This window comes from Lepus europaeus, chromosome X (assembly GCF_033115175.1).
Source record: "Lepus europaeus isolate LE1 chromosome X, mLepTim1.pri, whole genome shotgun sequence".
Taxonomy (NCBI): domain Eukaryota; kingdom Metazoa; phylum Chordata; class Mammalia; order Lagomorpha; family Leporidae; genus Lepus; species Lepus europaeus.
In genome coordinates, this window is record NC_084850.1 from 124,223,181 (window position 1) to 124,241,264 (window position 18,084).

At 41.4% G+C, this 18,084-nt stretch overlaps 1 protein-coding gene across 1 annotated transcript in view; it reads right to left on the bottom strand.

The window, feature by feature from the left end:
- Positions 1 to 5,765: 5,765 nt before the first annotated feature.
- Positions 5,766 to 18,084, bottom strand: part of PDK3 (pyruvate dehydrogenase kinase 3) — a 99,737-nt gene continuing 87,418 nt past the window's right edge. Inside the window, exon 12 of the mRNA XM_062184397.1 lies at positions 5,766 to 17,472. Coding sequence (XP_062040381.1) covers positions 17,442 to 17,472 — 31 coding nt within the window. The 3' untranslated portion in view covers positions 5,766 to 17,441. The remainder of the gene's footprint in view (positions 17,473 to 18,084) is intronic.

The following is an 18,084-nucleotide window of genomic DNA, read 5'->3' on the forward strand; positions in this document are numbered from 1 at the left end:
ATGGAGGCTCTAAGGGAGAGTGCTTTCTGGCCTTTTCCAGCTCTGGTGTTCACTTGGCTCATGGCCCACTCACATCAAACCCAGCAATGGCCAGTCCAGTCTTTCCCACGTCACATCATTCCGACCACCGTCCATCTCCTTCCTCCCCTCACAGGTCTATTGTGATTACACTGGGCCCACCTGGATAATCCAGCAAGCTCTCCTCATTTTAAGGTCCTCAGCAATTTCACCAATAAGCTTAATGACTTCTTGTAATACAACATCTTCCCAGGTTTTAGAGGATTAGGCTGTCGCCATTATTCTACCACAAGGTGACAGAATAGCGATCACAAACCCTTGAATCTTTTCCAAGTCCTGACAGCGTTGAAGAGCAGTAACCCTCATGCAGAGAGTTCTTTTTTTTTTTTTTTTTTTAGAAAAAACATCCCTATTTAACATTTCAATTCCTACTTAACAATTACTAGTGATTGCTTTGCATAAATGGTTCTGAAGCCCTGATACCCACTGGAGAGGCATGGACTAGCTAGACCAGATGTGTGACCCAAAGGAACATGGTAATTGGCCCATGGGAGAGGCACAATGGAATCTTCAACTTCTGAACATGGAGCTATGGCCAACAGAGAAGGAAATCTGAGAGGCCCTTCCCCTGTTCCCTGTACACATCCTCCAATCCATATTCGGACTGGAGCCAAGGACTAGCCAAAGACTTTGATCAATGGATAGGCATAGAGCTTCCGGTCTCCGGGTGATGTGGGCAACGAATTTATTAACTTCCAATCCAGGTTTTTGTCTCCCAAAGAGGTAAAAATACTAAGTGGTGACTTGTGTGCAAGTAGGAAGAGAATTTACTTCGCAGTCAGGAAAGAAACACACTCAGGCGCTCCAGTGTGCGCCGCCCCACACTGAGAAATATGCAACATGAGTGGGCCAGAGTTGCCCGCAACCGAGAAACAGAAAAACTTGGGAAGCGGTACCTTAAGCGAGAGCAGGAGAGCTCCGTCCGGACTGCCGTGGAAAGAAGAAAAACGGGAGTGGCACACCCGAGGACCTTCCGCGGTGGAGAAAGCACTTTCCGCCTTCCCGCCTTCCACCTCTTTATAAGGAAGGGGATGGACCCTCCAACCGGGTATTCAACCGGGGTGGGGTCTGAGCATGTGCCCTGGTCCCGGATGCAACAGGTGCATCCTGGGAAAGTGGGCGTATCAAGCTGACAGTTAAAGAGACAGTTAAAGCATTATTTTTGCAGGGATACAAGGGTTTCAGCTTGCCCGAACTTTAGCTACCTGGTTACACCATACCACAGGCAAGCGTCTTTCCTGCCTACTAGCCCATTCTTTTTTTCCTTCTGGTCCTTTGGATACCAACAGGCAGTTTAAGCTGCGACTCACTTTCAGCCATGCAGTAGCAAGCTATTCCACACTCTTTATCTTTATTGTGGCCTTTGATCCACATTTTACCTTAAGGTTTGGCGTACATTCCCATCTAAAGTATTCAATAAACATTTGAGTGAGCCACTAGGTGCTATGGATATAAAGATTAAAGACACACAATCCCCGTCCCCTGCCCCCAATTTCAGTTTAATAGCCTGGCTAACAGCTCTGTTCTCTCCTTACTGGCCCTACCTTTGACTTGAGAGAGCTCATAATGAGAAGTCCATTTGCTGGCTACCAAGACTTCTGATGGTATCAAAGAGAACCTGAAAACTATTTTCCTGATTTCCTCGGGGTGGATTGCTCTGTCCTAATGTGTGAAGACTGCCAACTCTTACTCCGAGCAGAGGAAAACGGGGAGATGAGATTTCAAAAAAGCTTTCTGTTTCGAAGCACTCTGTTCTTAAAAGAGGAGACTGACAATGTCATGCCTTAGCTAGGTCCATGAACAATGGTAAGGTTCTGGGAGAGCTACCAAAGTCATCGACACATACTCCTTCCTCCAAGGCCTCGACAAATAAGGCTGGGGCCTCAAGGGTAATCATTTAAACTCTCCTAATTGGACAGGGCTGTTTTATGGGTGAGATGGTCATTCCAGGTCTCACCCTAGATTCTTTTGATTACAGCATGCTTGATGGGCCTTTCTCACCTGAATAATGGGACATTTATTTGCCCTCATAAACTGTCATTTCATTACCAGTTGAAGCCGTAGGGGAAGAGCAGTTTTCATATAGGAAGCTCCATTCCAATTACTGTGCTAAGGTGACAATAATTATCTCTAACTTTAGAAATAATTACACTATTATATTAAGCTGTTACTATGGAAGTGTTGAAACCTCCTGCATCCATCACGGTTGGTGAAATCATTAACATGTGTATTTTGTCTGAGGACTGGCAAATTCTGTTTGGACAAGAATGCCAGAAAACAGTAAGAGTAGTGTATTAGCCTAGCTTAGAGTTTCCTGCACAGAATGGAACAGCAAGACTGCTTGGCTGCCCCAAATCCAAACCGATATAGCCTTTCCTCCTTTGGAAGCATTTTCCAATAGCGGGGAACGTCTCAGCTGTAGGCCATATAAAGCCTGTGAAATCATTAGACCCGGCCCTGCCAGGGCAACCACACACGGGACCCAAAATTCAGTACATCAACAGCAAGCTAATTTTTAAGTTGATAATTTTGTTTGCACCCCCCCCTTCAATGATGTTACAAATATCCAAATGGCCTTTGGCAGAAAAACTGTTCCTCACCCCTGTCAGAGCACCAATAGTCGCAAGGACCTTAGGCCTGCTCTGTACCACAGAGACAGGATTTGCTGCTGCAGGCATTCTTGGTGTTTTCAAAGAATGGTCTATAGTTTGAACTTTATCAGTGGTTTTCAACCCTGTCACACATTATAACCTGTGAATAGACACATAAAAATACTTCCCAGTACCCCTGTGACGGGTCTGAAGTGGGGTTCAAGTCTCAGAGACTCCATCGTGGAGCCAGGTTGAGACCCTCTGGGGCTGTAGCATTACATCAGAGCTCAGAAAACAAAGGGAGCCTGAGTAACTGCATTCAAATGGTAGATCAATGGCTTCATCTCACCAAGGGCAAATGCGAAATGAGAACTGGCTTGCCATACGGCCATACCAAGAGAGTATCTGCTATGGTTTGAGTGTACCCCTCCAGGGTCCGGGTGTTGGAGTCTTGGTCCCCAGTGCGGTGGTATTAAGAGGTGAGGGAACCTTTAAGGAGTGGGCCTAAAGCAAAGTAATTAAGTCATGGGGACATCACCCTCTGAAGAGATTAATGTGATTTTTGTGGGACCTCTTAGTTAACAAGGGAGTGAGTCGTAATAATAGAATAGGGCTGGCCCCTCTGTGGTCTCTGGCTTCCTATCTCACTGCGTGATCTCTCGCCTTGCACATGCTCCCATCATGATGCCATTTGCTAATAATCTCTCATTAGAGGCCAAACTCATGGGGCTCCCAGATCTGAAACTTTCAGCCCGCAAAACTTTTTTCTTAGTATGTTAACCAGTCTTAGGTATTTTGTTATAGCAATGGAAAATGTCTTAATACCATTTATTTTCTTATCCAAAGATACTGTTATTAGAAAGCTGAAGACAAAGAATTATTTTTTAAATTATTTATTTATTCGAAAGTCAGAGAGAGAGAGAGAGAAAGAGAGAGAGAGAGATACCTTCTATCTGCTGGTTCACTGCCCAAATGGCCACAACAGCCAAGGCTGGGCCAGGCTGAATCCAGGAGCCAGGAGCTTCATTCAGGTCTCCCACGTGTGTGCAGAGTCCCAAGCACTTGGGCCGGCCTCAGCTGCTTTCCCATGTGCATTAGCAGGGAGCTGGATTGCAAGTGGAGCAGCTGGGACTCGAACCAGCACACATGTGGGATGTTGGTGCTGCAGGCGGAGGCTTAACCTGCTGCACCAGAAAGCCTGCCCTAAATCATTATTTTTAAGACCAGTATTTTAGAAATGACATAGCTACTGTTAAGCACCTAACCCAGCGACTGGCAAAAATCAGTGCTCAATGTTGTTTAATCAAAAAGCTCAGCAGATGAAATGGCTGTTAGATATGGTCCTTTCCCTTAAGATCACCATGAGCCAAAGATAACTATTTAATTTTAAAAAGTAAAACTTAAAAATCATTTCCTTGAATGTACTAGCCTAATTTCAACTGTTCCAGTAGCCATTGGTTACCATATTTGACAGCACAAACATGGAATGTTTCCATCATCATAGAGAGTCTAGTGGTAGATGGTGGGCTACAGAAGCCCTTCCCAGAGGCAATCCCTCATATCCCACGATGCCTTATGATTTATTCATGTGTAAACCTACACACTTTTACGAAGTTAACATCTGAAAATATTATCAGCAGCCAGTCACTTGTAACTACACATTTTCAAGTCAGTCTGGAAGGATTTTGAAGGACAAAGAGCCGAGGGACAGCGCTCTGCAGCAGTTCCAGCAAACCACGTGATCTTGAGTGGGCATCTCTTTGTGAGTCTAAAGCATACTTTCTTCATAAATTTCAATCCAGGACACAAGTAGCTGCTCCGAGAATGCTAGTCCCAAGTTATGAATGATGTCTTAGCACAGTGGCTATCTCAAATACCAATGGATCATTTTCAAAATCTGACTAAAACCACTGTCACTTTCAAGAGTCACTGGATTTGTATTTTGGGGGCCAAATATATTACAACCTCAAAGTAGCTGATTAGTAACTGCTTCCTATTTTAAACAGTGCCATGAAACATCAAACTGGGAAAGGGCCTTGGGATCCACACGTTCCAACTCCCAAATCTTACAGATAAGGAAACTAAGGCGTAGTTCACACAGTGAGCTGGTAGCAGAAAAGACCTCATTTTCCACAGCAACACTGCCCAAGAATCGTTCAAACCCATGGTTTTCCCCTCAGATTTTCTCTAACTTTTGATTTTTAGTGACAAATATGCAAGACAGTAGTTACATGGCTCTCATATTCATTTAGAAAAAGACAAGACATCCCCTAGTCACTGAACGTTTAGTAAAAGAATGACATATTGCTAAATAACATGACTATACATCTCTTATTGCTGGGGAAGCACGTAATTGCAGTCAAATGTCTTTGCAGCCCTGGGTTCTGGTGCTAGTGCTGTTCTGACTCCTGACACAAGACAAAGCAATCAACAGCTCTTTAATCGAAAACATTCAAATGGTTTATCTTCCGAATATTCCACATGGCAGCAATTCTAAACTCATACTTCTTAAAGAATTCCCCTGGGGCATTTGTTCAAATATAGATTTGTACAGACTTCACTGCAGAGAGTCAAAGTCGGTAGAGCTGAAGCAGAGCCCAGGACCCTGCATCTATGATAAGCTGCATTTCAGGTAACTTTGCTGTAGGCGGTCCACAGCCGGGCCATTCCAGTTTATCCAGGGCAGTTGTGGTTTACATCCATTTTCACAGAATACTAATAGTGCTCTTTTTCATTTGCAAAAGTGTCCTAGCTTGGGCAATATATTATCCGGGCTTCTTTCCCCATCCATAGACCATATTTTGAAAACTACCACTATCAAAATTTACTGTTACACAGCTCCCATATTTTGTCCAAAGAATGCTCTCCAAAAGGCGAGCTCCATTTTTCCTGCTACATGGAATTGAAACAACTGATTTTTCCTTTAATGGATCATAAGAATTTAAGTAAACAACCTCATTCATTCCCAGAAACTTGTAATGATTCTTGGTGCTGTTCACAGATGAATTTCAGAAAACCAAGAGAGAAGATGAAGTTTACAGGTAGGAGTGATGAGAATACAGACCAGAACTAAGAAAACACCACACTGATGCACAGTGAATCACAACTACTATTTTATTGTTTTGGGTATTCAGGTACAGAATCGTCCATGTGCTCCAGGACTAGTTTGGCTATGACTGACACCACAGATTGCTCTGCAACCTACGGGAAATGGTATCTGGTTCCCACACTTCTCTGGTCACACTTTTTCCCAACAATCACAACAAAACATTTTTCTCCATGAAACGCGGAGTGACAAATTACCTTAAACCAAAGTCACCTTTCACTCCTAACAGTGTCTACAAGCCAGGCCACCCACCAAAGAGCACAGAATTTGGGGGGGCCTGGCTTCATTCTACAAACTACAACGCTGCTTGGAAACATGAACATGTGTGTACATTTATCACTGTAACTAAGCTGACAGAGGCACAGGGTGAACTAGGTCAGATTCAAGCTTGTGGGTACAAAGATTGCAATGAGCATATATTTCATGTACAAGTTAATATTTTCTCTTATCAAATCAGCAATTGCTCCCAGTTTAGACTCCGTTTTCAGAATCAAGGAATTATGATGAAAAACCAGCAAAGCAAGCAAGTTTACATTTAATTGCAGCACTAGCTATGTTCAACATGCTATGTTTTACTCTACAATGGCTTTTCGTATTCAGTTCAAATATTTCTTAAGCATCCACGGGTTGTTCTAGACCTGGGCAATGTTTACATTTCAAGCACTTGCATACACTGTGAGGATGCAGCCTCAGAGCAGCAGACAGCATGTATGTAAACCTTAAGCAACAAGTACGGCCTCCAATGATCTTAATACCAAGGAACTCTGCCAAGATTATGGTGAGTCAGAATGCTAACGCGGGAGGTTCCACTCTTCGAAAAAAACGTGCCATGCCAGCCAGGGCTGACTCAGGCACAACTCCGGTTTCTCATCAGAATGTAGCATTCAGCTTTAGTGCAGTGCAGCGCTGGGAGCAGAGATTTAGAATTGCAACAATAAACATACTGGAAACAAGAGAGGCAACAGAACTTGATTCCACCAACATTGCATAAAGTCCAATTCAATTTCCCAAGTACTTCGTACTTTATATTTTATAGGTGAACCTTGCCTTGGCTGTCCACTACAGAGTTAAGACACATTTAGTCTAAAAAATTTTTTTCAAGTATATGCATAATTTCTTGGTCAAAATCACCTGCCAGTCAGCTCTAACAGGGAATCTTAAAAGGGAAAAGCAAGATTCCAACGGAGCTGATGCAGTGCTTTCCCCAAGAAGAGTTACATAGGTATCTTGAAAAGGGAGTACACACGGGATCTCATCAAGTCCCTTCTATGTCACTTTTTCTGCTGGTTACAGCAGCCAGGCAAAAACCCGTCTCCCAAGAGGACTGGGCGAGTGAGGCCCAAAAGATTCAGCCTGGTCTCTTCCACCACAGACAGTGTCAAGTTCTGCCAGGTGCCCACAGTTCCAGGTTTTTGTCTTAACTGTTCTAAAGCATTCTAATTAAACATGTGAGATGGATATCAACCTCAGCATTTCTTTGGATAAAAATATAATGTCAGTTTTTACTGTAAATATAGTGCCTTTTAAAATCCAGAATGAGATTCCTCACAGTCATAACAGTTCAAATGACAAAAAAAATGGAATTGATAAGAAAGGGGTATAAACAATAGTATAACATTTTACACTCAACCTACCTGTTCTCACAAAGTCCTTTTGTGGCACATCATTTAGCATGGCAAAATGGAGAATGCTACTGACTTCCAATCAGTTTTCACTTTTGCAATTGCCTTTTTAATGTCTAGCATATGTGAACAGTCAAAACAGCAGAATTGAATGTTACGATTTTTTTCTCAAAAAAAAAAAAGGAATCTCAAGGTAAGAACATTTTAAAACATTAAGTAGTTCTGTTATTAACACATTCCATTCTAAGTTTGCCATTTTCAAACAAGTGGGAAGACAAAGATGAATTGGAGAGCAGTTAACCCAATCCTATGCAGATGGATTAGGCATTACTTTGCTAAGTGTATGGCAAACATCACTGTGTACACATATGATCTTTGATATTGCGATGTTTGGGCCCATTTGCAGAATTAGCTGGAGTATTCAAATTAACAAGCCACTTTTAGGTTAACAGAAGTTAAAATTATTTAAGAGAACGGATGTTCTTTCAAGTGAAAGCTTATTGTTCCCAAAGGAGTAAGTTTCAATGGAAAACAGAATCCTCACTGAGAAGCCAAGAAGCAAAATTTTCAAACAATACCAAATTGCAGGGTTTTCTCACTATGAAAATCTCTGAGAGGCATGATAAAGAGATCTTTGATAAAATACAAAAGAAATTTGGATGTCATTTATTAAGAAAATGGCACAGCTCAGATATCATGGGGGGGGGGGGGGAATCTCATGTTCCTGAGACAAGACTTTGAAATTCTAGCTCTAAAATTGAGACAAGGACTGTCAACTCTGAACACATTATGATAGAGTTCCCAAGATTTCCATGGGGTTTGTAGCAAAGGCTATTCCCTGAGACAGGCAAGGATAGGGAAAATGTAATTCTCTGAGTACAAAAAAAATACATATAAAATCATTTTGATCTATTTCTCCCTTCAAAGAAATTATGAAAATAAAAAGATTTATCACTACAGTCTATACTCCTTAACTGTTAACTTTAACTTTTTTTTTCTTTTACATGAACATTTATTGCGAGGGCAGGCATGGGGTAGATGCTTTCACAGACATTCTCTCACCTGATAATTCTCTCAAAACCATCACTTGCACAGACATAAAAACGCAGGTCTTACAATGTATACAAACTTAGTTGAATCCTAAAGTAATTAGTTAGAATGTACTTTTAGAAACTATAACATGAAAAAGTTAAGCAAACCTAATGGAATCCTAAAATGATTAGAACTTTTATAGAATGCAATTGTAATTCTGTGCTTTTGGAAAATATAATGTGAAAAACAAATCCAAAATACCTCTTGATGTAAATTAAAGCTCAAGCCATGGTATTCAAAATTAAAATGATTTACATAATCTACTATACTTTGTGTTTTTTTAGTAATTAACCTTCCTGAGGCTGATTTTGTTCTCCTTAGTGTCTGCTTAACTAAAGTGCTTAATAAAATTTCCACAGAATATATTACCCTCTCCATAGATGAATATTATTTTGAACTACAATCTGACAAAAATCTAACTACATTTAATTATGCTTGATTAATCCAAATGTCACCGAGAGATTTATAGAACAGAGAAAATATTTTTCAGGTTATATTCATACTCTTCTCACTGTAAGCTTCCTGGATCCACTATCACCACAAATTTACTACCTTAATTCTCTAACATTTAAAAATAAGCCACAAAAATATTCCCAACAGTCCAAACTGGGCCATGGGAGTTCAGACTTCAAGCTCTGCTTCTTATCTTTTCAAGAGACAATCCAGGGGCCGGCACTGTGGCATAGCAGGTAAGGCCGCTGGCTGCAGTGCTGGCATCCCATATGGGCACCAGTTCTAGTCCTGGGAAAGTAGAAGATGGCCCAAGTCCTTGGGTCCCTGCACCCACATGGGAGACCTAAAGGAAGCTCCTGGCTTCAGATCAGCCCAGCTCTGGCCATTGCGGCCATGTAGGGAGTGAACCACATGACGGAAGCTCTTTCTCTCTCTGCTTTTCCTTCACTCTCTGTGTAACTCTTTCAAATAATTTTTTTTTAAAAAGAGACAGTCGAGACCTCTGTCAAAAAATGAAGTCTCCATTTGGAATTGGGAGGCACACTGCTCCTACAGTAGCCAACCACTGAGCAGGAAAGGATGAGGAGACCGGAAACTGATCTCACATCTTGGGTGTTTTAGGCAAAGAAACACACGTACAAGCTGCCTGGTGGCAGTATTCCAACACTGAAAGGGTATCACTACAAGACGGGGGGGGGGGGGGGGGGGGGCTTTGATTGCAGGCATGTAACTGGATCAGATATTTGGAGACTCTCATGATACCCTCCAGTGCTTTTGTTTATGCAACTATGTCCATTTTAAGGGTGACAAACTGGCTGTAGCTACAGGAGTAACTAAACACAACCCATTTCCCTCTCGGCAGTTAAACCGCAAGTTACTGGGTCACTGGGCTCCACCCCAAAGGGCAGTCAGGTAGGTGGCTGTGAGGAACTTCAGCTCTCTTCAGAGACAGAGATGGCTGCAAGACAGCCCGTGTCACAGGCAAAATAACAAGCTGCACTCTGGCTGCCCTAAGCCTACCCCTGACATCATGGGGAATTCTGTCCCATTTTAAAGATGGACAGAAAGGCAGAACCAGAGGTTTCTCAAGAACTCTATGACTACAACATGGCTGTTGTTGTATTTTCCTCATCTGGGGCTAGTGAACACAGTTGACAGCACTCTACAGCCCTGAGAGGGAGGCCCTCTTGAACAATCCTTTCCTTCACCTCTAAAAGAACCTGCAAGTAGGGAACGAGATTCCTCCTTCTGCAGAACAGCTATCTTACCTCCAGTAATCCTCCTCCAGAGGCTTTAACTTAAAAAAAAAAAAAGATTTCGAAGTCCTAAAAAGTCTGCTGTAACTGGGTTTTTGTTATGAGGACAGCATTCCAGAAAATTTGCTTATGAAAGCTGGCTCCTCTGACCTGACATGGCTCCATGTTGGTCAGTAAGACAGTGAACTGCAATGGGCTCAGCCTGCTCTGTGTACCTGAGGCCACAATGCAGGGGCTTCCACAGGGCCCCCTGCAGAACTAGGTGCAGAGCCAGGCATACAAGATGGACTCTCAAAATTCAGAACAATAGACACAAAGGTGAAAAGGATTCAGGGAGCATTAACACTTCCTCCTCTAAGGAACACTTGTCCATGATGAAAGCAACATTCAGAACGTTTGGGGCCACCTCTGTATCCCCCATTCCTGGCTTTTCTTCTCCATAGCACTCACCTCCCAACTGGACAACACTAGGGCCTTATTCAGTTTCTAGGCTGTCTCCCCAATAGAGCATGAGCTCACAAGGCAGCAACTTCTGACTTCTCTGATCACTGCCATGTGCCCAGCACTTGGCACCATTTCTAGCATGCAACAGGCACTGGGTATTACCAAAATGGAGGACTGAACACAGTTTCCCTTCACATGACTCTTCTCTTTGTCCCCTTCATTTCCTTGGTTTCTGTGACACATGGAGGGATTTGCAATCAATCCTCTACTTCCCACCAGACAGACAGTAGGGAAAAATCAGTCCTCCAAGCAAAGACATGGCCAAGGGTGGAGTTTGGTGATACAGGAAGGTCATCCCTCCTGTTCCTTGGTCATTAAACTGGAGCACTGAAGGTGAAACAAGTGTGATGCTGACTGTCTAGAGGAATGTGCTGGCTATTGAGGCAAGGGGCTTCAGGCCTACAAACAGGCCAAATAAAACCCCCACTCCATGATCCACCAGTAACATGCACTTTTGAGACCTTTACCTGTGTGTTTCAATGTAGGCCCCAGACTTAGAAACCATCTGAAGGTTTCATGAACAACAGGAAAAAAAAAACTTGATGAAGATTTAATATGTTCTATTTCTTAATAAGCCAGATTTTGAAATGGGTTGACTGAAGAGGCAATCAGTCATGCTAAAGCCTGATCCCAGAGGGTTAACCCCATCAGTGAGACAGACGGACTACAACCTGATAATAAAAAAAGAGCTTATACTTCTCATAACTCTGATTTTATGCAAGTCTGAAATATTTGATCATATTTAATCAACTAATTAATCACTGTCAATGACTGATAACTTCTGAAATTTATTAAAATGTCACATGTTCACTATTTTCAAACCAGAAGGTACTGATATTTCTAATCAATGACACAGGAACCTGAGTTAAAAGTTATCTTTCCACATGGAACAGTAAACAAAAATCCTGTATTGATTACATTGTTAATGGTGTTTTCCTGCTGGCAATATTGGCTCCTTCTGTTTACTAACATATAGATTATGAAGGACATTATCTTCAAAGTCAATGTTTAAGCACCTGGGCTGCTGGGAAACTTGGCAGAATAAGTGCATGTTTACATAAGGGCTCCTGCCCTTCAGCATACATATCCAAAAACTGAGCAAGAAGCAGTCCATAACGAAACTAATAAAAACCACAGTTCCATACCATGGACTCCAGGGGGAATATATGACAGACACAGTGAAGTTGGGCACTAATCAAAAAAGATTTCTCTCATTTCTCCTAGTCTCAAGCAGACAAAAATTAGAGCACAGTTTGTGAGAGGGTACCAAAGAACTCTACCAATCCTTTCCTAAGTTGGAGAAATAAAGACAGGCAGCAGTCAGGAGAAGCTAAGTGCACTCTCTGCGCAGGTTTCCAGAAACAAAATCTAAGGGGAAGCCGAGACCTCAGACGCACCATTTGTATTCTTTCCTTCTGTTCCCTCTGGTATCCCACACAGGAACAGCAGTGGGGAGGAAAAGTGGAAAGAGAAAGTCAGGGGCCCATCACACAGATGCTCACTCCATACCATCCAGCAGAGAATTATAAGGCCCACCTCACTCCTCCTAGAGTGACAACTGGTGAGGAGACAGCACAAGGAGACACTCTTCCTTCCTATGGGACTTGGCCACTTTTAGGCCAGAAGATCCAAGTGTCCACAGAAGGCACTACAGTTGAAGAGCTAAGGTGATCATTCAAACACTTCTCACTTAAAAAAAAAAAAGGGAAGAGGTATGGGATAGGTAGGAGTAGGTGGAAGGGGAACAGGTTGGTCAATGGAAATGATGCTAAAATTAGGCAGGAAGGGGACGGTGCTGTGGTGCAGTGGGTTAATGCCCTAGTCTGATGTGCCGGGATCCTATTTCGGCGCCAGTTCGAGTCCCGGCTGCTCCACTTCCGATCCAGCTCTCTGCTTTGGCCTGGGAAAGCAGTAGAAGATGGCCTAAATCCTTGGGTCCCTGCATCCAAGTGGGAGACCTGGCTCCTGGTTTCGGATTGGCCAATTGGGGAGTGAACCATCAGATAGAAGACCTCTCTCTCTCTCTCTCTCTCTGCCTCTCCTCTCTCTGTGTTACTCTGACTTTCAAATAAATAAATAAATCTTTAAAAAAACTAGGCAGGGAGAGTAAATTCTGGTGTTTGGTTGCACACTAGGGTGACTATAGATAATAATGATGTATATTTCAAGATAGCTACAAAAGAGAATCACCACAAAGAAATGAATAGTGTTTAAGGTGGTGTATAAGCTAATTAATCTCTATTTGACCATTATACAAAGTACAAATGTATTGAAACATCAGACTGTATCCCATGTACAATTATTATGTGTCAATTATACATAAAATTGTTTTCAACAGGAGGAGTTGAGTTCTCTCTTGGGCAGAGAGAACTGGTCTTATGCAAAACACAAATAATAAGCACAAACAGCCATCATGATACTTGTGCAGCAACATAAAAGCAACACAATACAAGAAAAGAAACACAAGGAGCAAAAACACATAAAAATTCTCTGGAAAAAGAATGATTTCAGAAACCAAGACAATTATAAAACAAAGAAATGAAATGAGGACTCAAAGAGGACAACGTAAGGAGCTAAGGAAAGAAACGAATTAAAAAAAAAAAAAGGTTACCAAAGCGAAAGCTACATTATAAGCAAAAAGGTCTAGACTCAATAGTACAGAAAAACCTGTAAGTGAAATCGAGGATAAAAAGTGACACAAAAATCCCACAGCACAAGGAAAGACAAGGAGATGAAAGCCACCAAAGGAAAGAGAAATCCCAAGAACAGATGAGAGAGAGCCAATAAAAGGACAAATTTTTAAAGAAGAGAAAAGAATAAACCCATATGAAATGCATTAAGGCCTGAAATGTCAAAATCTAATGTTCACTGTGTACAAGAAAAAGTCAAGTCAACAGACAACTGTTTATCCTGAGATATACTGGAATGAAGTTCTTGAAGTTCAAGGACAAACAAAGAATCACAAACATCCAGGGCAAACAATCAGGTCAGTTACAAAAGGGAAAAAATGCATCTAGAGTCAGACCTCTCAGAATCACCAGTTAGAGACACACAACAACACAGTAACGACAACATGGTAACACCACCAAAGGAAAGGGGTAATGAAAGCCCACCAAGTTACTGTTTATTCCTAAGTAATAGCAACAGAAATACATGTGTAAATATACGAGGAAATCTAGCTGAATCTGCAATCCAGTCCACCAAAGATAAAAGCATCAACTCTCAAATCTGGAGTCTCTGTATGAAAGGGCTGGCAGTGAACACTGACTTCACTCAAACATAGAATTACATCTAAATAACTGTAGCAATTACCTACAGTTATATACTTTTATGTTGCCCATCTTTTTCGGTAAAAGCTGCCAAATCCATCTGATTATCTCCTCTACCTATGCCAAAATGGAAGCACACAAAAGAAAACCTCTCCTGAGTAGAATTACCTGGCATTATATAAAATTTTTGGTTTTGAGCTTACCCTTGAGGAATAATATACCCAAGAAATTCCTCAAAAGATGGAATGGTAATTACCTGGCGTTTGGTTCACAGCTCTAGTCGAGGAACAAGAAAACCCAACTATTCACTTTGGTTCTTCCAATCACTTACCATGCCACCTTAGCAAACCATTTAACTGCTCTGGACTTCACATGAAAAACAGAGATAGGCCTGCGTGGTTCACCTCATGGCACTGTAAGGATCCACTGGGACAGTGTGTGAACGATCTCCAGAATCTAAAAAGCAAGGCTGTTAAACCACCATTGTTCGCACAGAAAGAATCCCTTTATTAAGGCCAAGTTAGATATCTGAGACAAAGAAAGGATCAGATAGCTCCTGAGGATCCATCCCTACTTCCTTCCTTCCGTGTTCCTACATTTTAAAGTTACCTCTTAGCACTATAAAAGGAATTTCAGCACTTCCATAGCTTCAGATCTGAATTATTTTTATTTTGGAGACAATGACAGTTTAAGGCCTTAGAGAGGTATTATCTCACTACTCAAGGGAAATGTCCATCAGTTTTCCTCTTTGATTCAACTAATATTTACTATGCACCTACTATATGCCAGGCACTATTTCAAACAGCAGACACAGTTCTCAAACACTTAAAAGGGAGTAAATGAGAAGGCCTAACAGAGGAAGGGGGGAGAATTTCTCTGAGAAGTAGTCACTGTCTATGTACATTACAAGCTATGTGTAGAAATCTGACCATTTGCTTACAAACCCAGCAAATGGCTAAAGGGAGATGCCTGAGTTCATCCAACAAAGAGAATACAAATGGGGGCCGGTGTTGCGGTGCAGTGAGTAAAGCCGCCGCCTAGGACGCCAACACCCATATGGGTGCCAGTTCATGTCCTAGCTGCTCTACTTTCGATCCAGCTCCCTGCTGATGCACCTGAAAAACCAGCAGAGGATGGCCCAAGTGTTTGAGTTCCTACTACCCATGTGGGAGACCTGATGAAGCTCCTGGCCCCTGGCTTCGGCTTGGACCAGCCCTGGCTGTTGTAGCCATCTGGGGAGTGACCCAGTGGAGAGGAGATCTATCCCTCCCTTACTCTCTCTAACTCTTTCAAAAAAACCAAATACATATTGAAAATGAGCATATAAATGAATACTTGGGTAAAGGAGTTGGTAACTGTAAGAATATGAGATGTCCTAGAAACTTTTCTTGTGGTTGCTTTAGGAGAACAATTAAGTTCTTCGTGAAGAAAACAAAGGCAAGAGAACCAATATTGTACTTCGGTCAGATGGAAATGAGCAAGTCCAAAAGAATATTAGTAGACTATCGATGAAGTCATTAAAACATTGAAATAAATTTGTACTTTTGGAAAAGACTTGTAAAGGGAAGAATGTGATAGAATTCCTGTGCACTATATCCTGTATATTCAGCCCCTTACAGGGTACTTGTTGTGAGGGCTTGGTGAGCAATAGGCACTTCGCAAATAATTGAAAACAGTGCCAAGACAGGGTAGTAGGTGATACAATCACACTCTGTTGCCTCCTTTCCTGCACTGTATCACATTTGAAAGTGTAAAGGAATGTGGCTGGAAACTGAGGCCTACCAAGATACTGATACACTAGCTAGTATTTATAAGGAGACGATGGACTTTAAATGTAAAGGATCATTATTTTGAAGAAATCTTTTATACTACAAGAAAATCATTATATAGAAAAGCTGCATCCCCAAGACACTGATTCTGTCCTCAAACCAACAGGCTGCCATATGACCCATCTCTTTCCTGTCTCTGGAAAGTTCATGGGTATCTGTTTTACCCGACTGACTAAAAATGTTCTCTGACTAGAATCCTTCTAAGGACAGAAGAGAGGAGATCTTTCTCACATGAAGTGAGCTACCATGAGCTCAGGTGATATAATGAAAGGGAAGAAAAGTAGATTCAACAGGATGGAGGGAAACAGACATGGAGTCAAACCATGCCATCTGGGCAGAGTCCCTTGCTGTGGACGCAGCGGATAACTGCACTGCTACTATCACGTGACTGAAGGCGAAGGAAGACTTCAGAAGCTTCAACCTCTACACTAGTGGACAGCAACCTTTATACACTCACTGAAAGAGAACAGAAGTCAGAGTAGATGATATATGTGAAAAAGTATGACCAAGAGAAAATATAACCTGTGCAGATGCGTAAGAGGCTGGCTTAAATCTAGACCCTCAGGAAGCTCAGGATAATATGACACCATTCTTCTTCCTTGACTCTAAGTCCTCTGCTACTTCCCACTTCCAACTTCTAGCAAATCATAAAGGATTGTGAAAATCAGACTAGGCCAACAATTCTAAAACTGTGTAACATTAATAAAAATTAAAATTACAGAGACCTATAAGCATTTTTCAAAATAAAATAGAAAGAACTTCTTCCTTAAGTAGTCTATTTTCCAACTAGTAAAGTGCATCACGCAGGAATTGCAATTCCTTAGAAGACTACAAAGGAATATAAGATGGCAAAGGTACAATATTGGATTGGTGAAAGTCTTACAGAAGCACAAAAACTTCACTTCCCACTCTTTACAATACTCAGTATTGGACAAAAGTCAGCTTTTCACTTAAGATATTTGAAACCAAGCAGTTCAGTGAAAAATTCCAAGACAACTTTTGGAACATTTTAATCAATAGAATGGAAATACACAAATTATTCTTAAAATAAAATCAATGCGTCAGTAAGATCTAACACACAAGTACCACACCGCACAGTGAAAATATGAGCAGATGGAAGAAGGCTAAAGCCTAAATTGGAGAGTGGAGAGAGGGCCCTGGGACTGAATTACCAAGACATGTGCAGTGGATATCCTCTACTTCCAGCTTCCCTAGGCCCTAGCTGGAGGTACCAAATCTGCTATTTGGTCACAAAGAGCAGCCGTAGGAACTGCTGTATATGGAATAGGGAAGGAGCTCAGTATCCAGGGAAGTCTCGGACACGGGACTCTATGACAACAAGATGGAAAGTAGGAGTGCACCCAAGCTCGAAGGAGGCTCTGTGCTCATTTGTGACAGGCATCAACCACACCATAGCAAGATATTATGAAAATTACTCAAGTCACTACTTTAGTGGAAAATCTGGAGTAGCTATAGGAAAGGCTCCATGGAAAAGTCCATCTGGTACAGAAGAAAACACACATTCAAGCACTGGGGACAGCTATGGTGCCACGCTCAGAGTTGGTAGAAGAAAGGAATTTTCTCTGGTTGACTTGCAGAAGACAATCTTTCTTCACAGAGAGGACCAAACAATTCAGTTCTCTAGAAAGTTCTATTTGTCTTGATCTTGTCCCTACAAAGAAAATAATGCGAATATCCATAGTGAGTTTACAAGTACAACCACCTATATTTTAACTAAGACTTACTTAGAGTACTTAGTATGGTGAGAATTAAAAAATCCTTGCCTTATCTCGGAATTATTTTCTAGGGTTATTAAAAAAAATCACCATTCAATTACTCATGTCTACTTTAAACAGTTCTTTATTCTCAGTTAAAAACCTGATTAGAAATGGGGAGTGGTTGCTAATGAGTACGAGGTTTCTTTCTGGGATGATGAAAATATTCTAAAATTAATACAGGTGAAGACTGCACAACTCTGTGAATATACTAAAACTCACTGAACTTTGAAAAAGTGAATTTTGTGGGGTATGGATTATATCTCAATAAAGCTGCTACTTTAAAAACTGCTTAGAGAATACATTTTTTTGGAATTTTTCATGTATAACCATCTAGTGAATTTATCATTCCTGTTAAATACATTTCACCAAATCTCTACCAATTATCCTATTTGTATAGCTTAACAGTTTTAACTCTCAGGCTAAGCATTGCAGAATTTTAAAAATTGCTTTCTGTTATAATTTATCTAGTAATATATTAGAAATTAAGACTTATACATAAGTATACA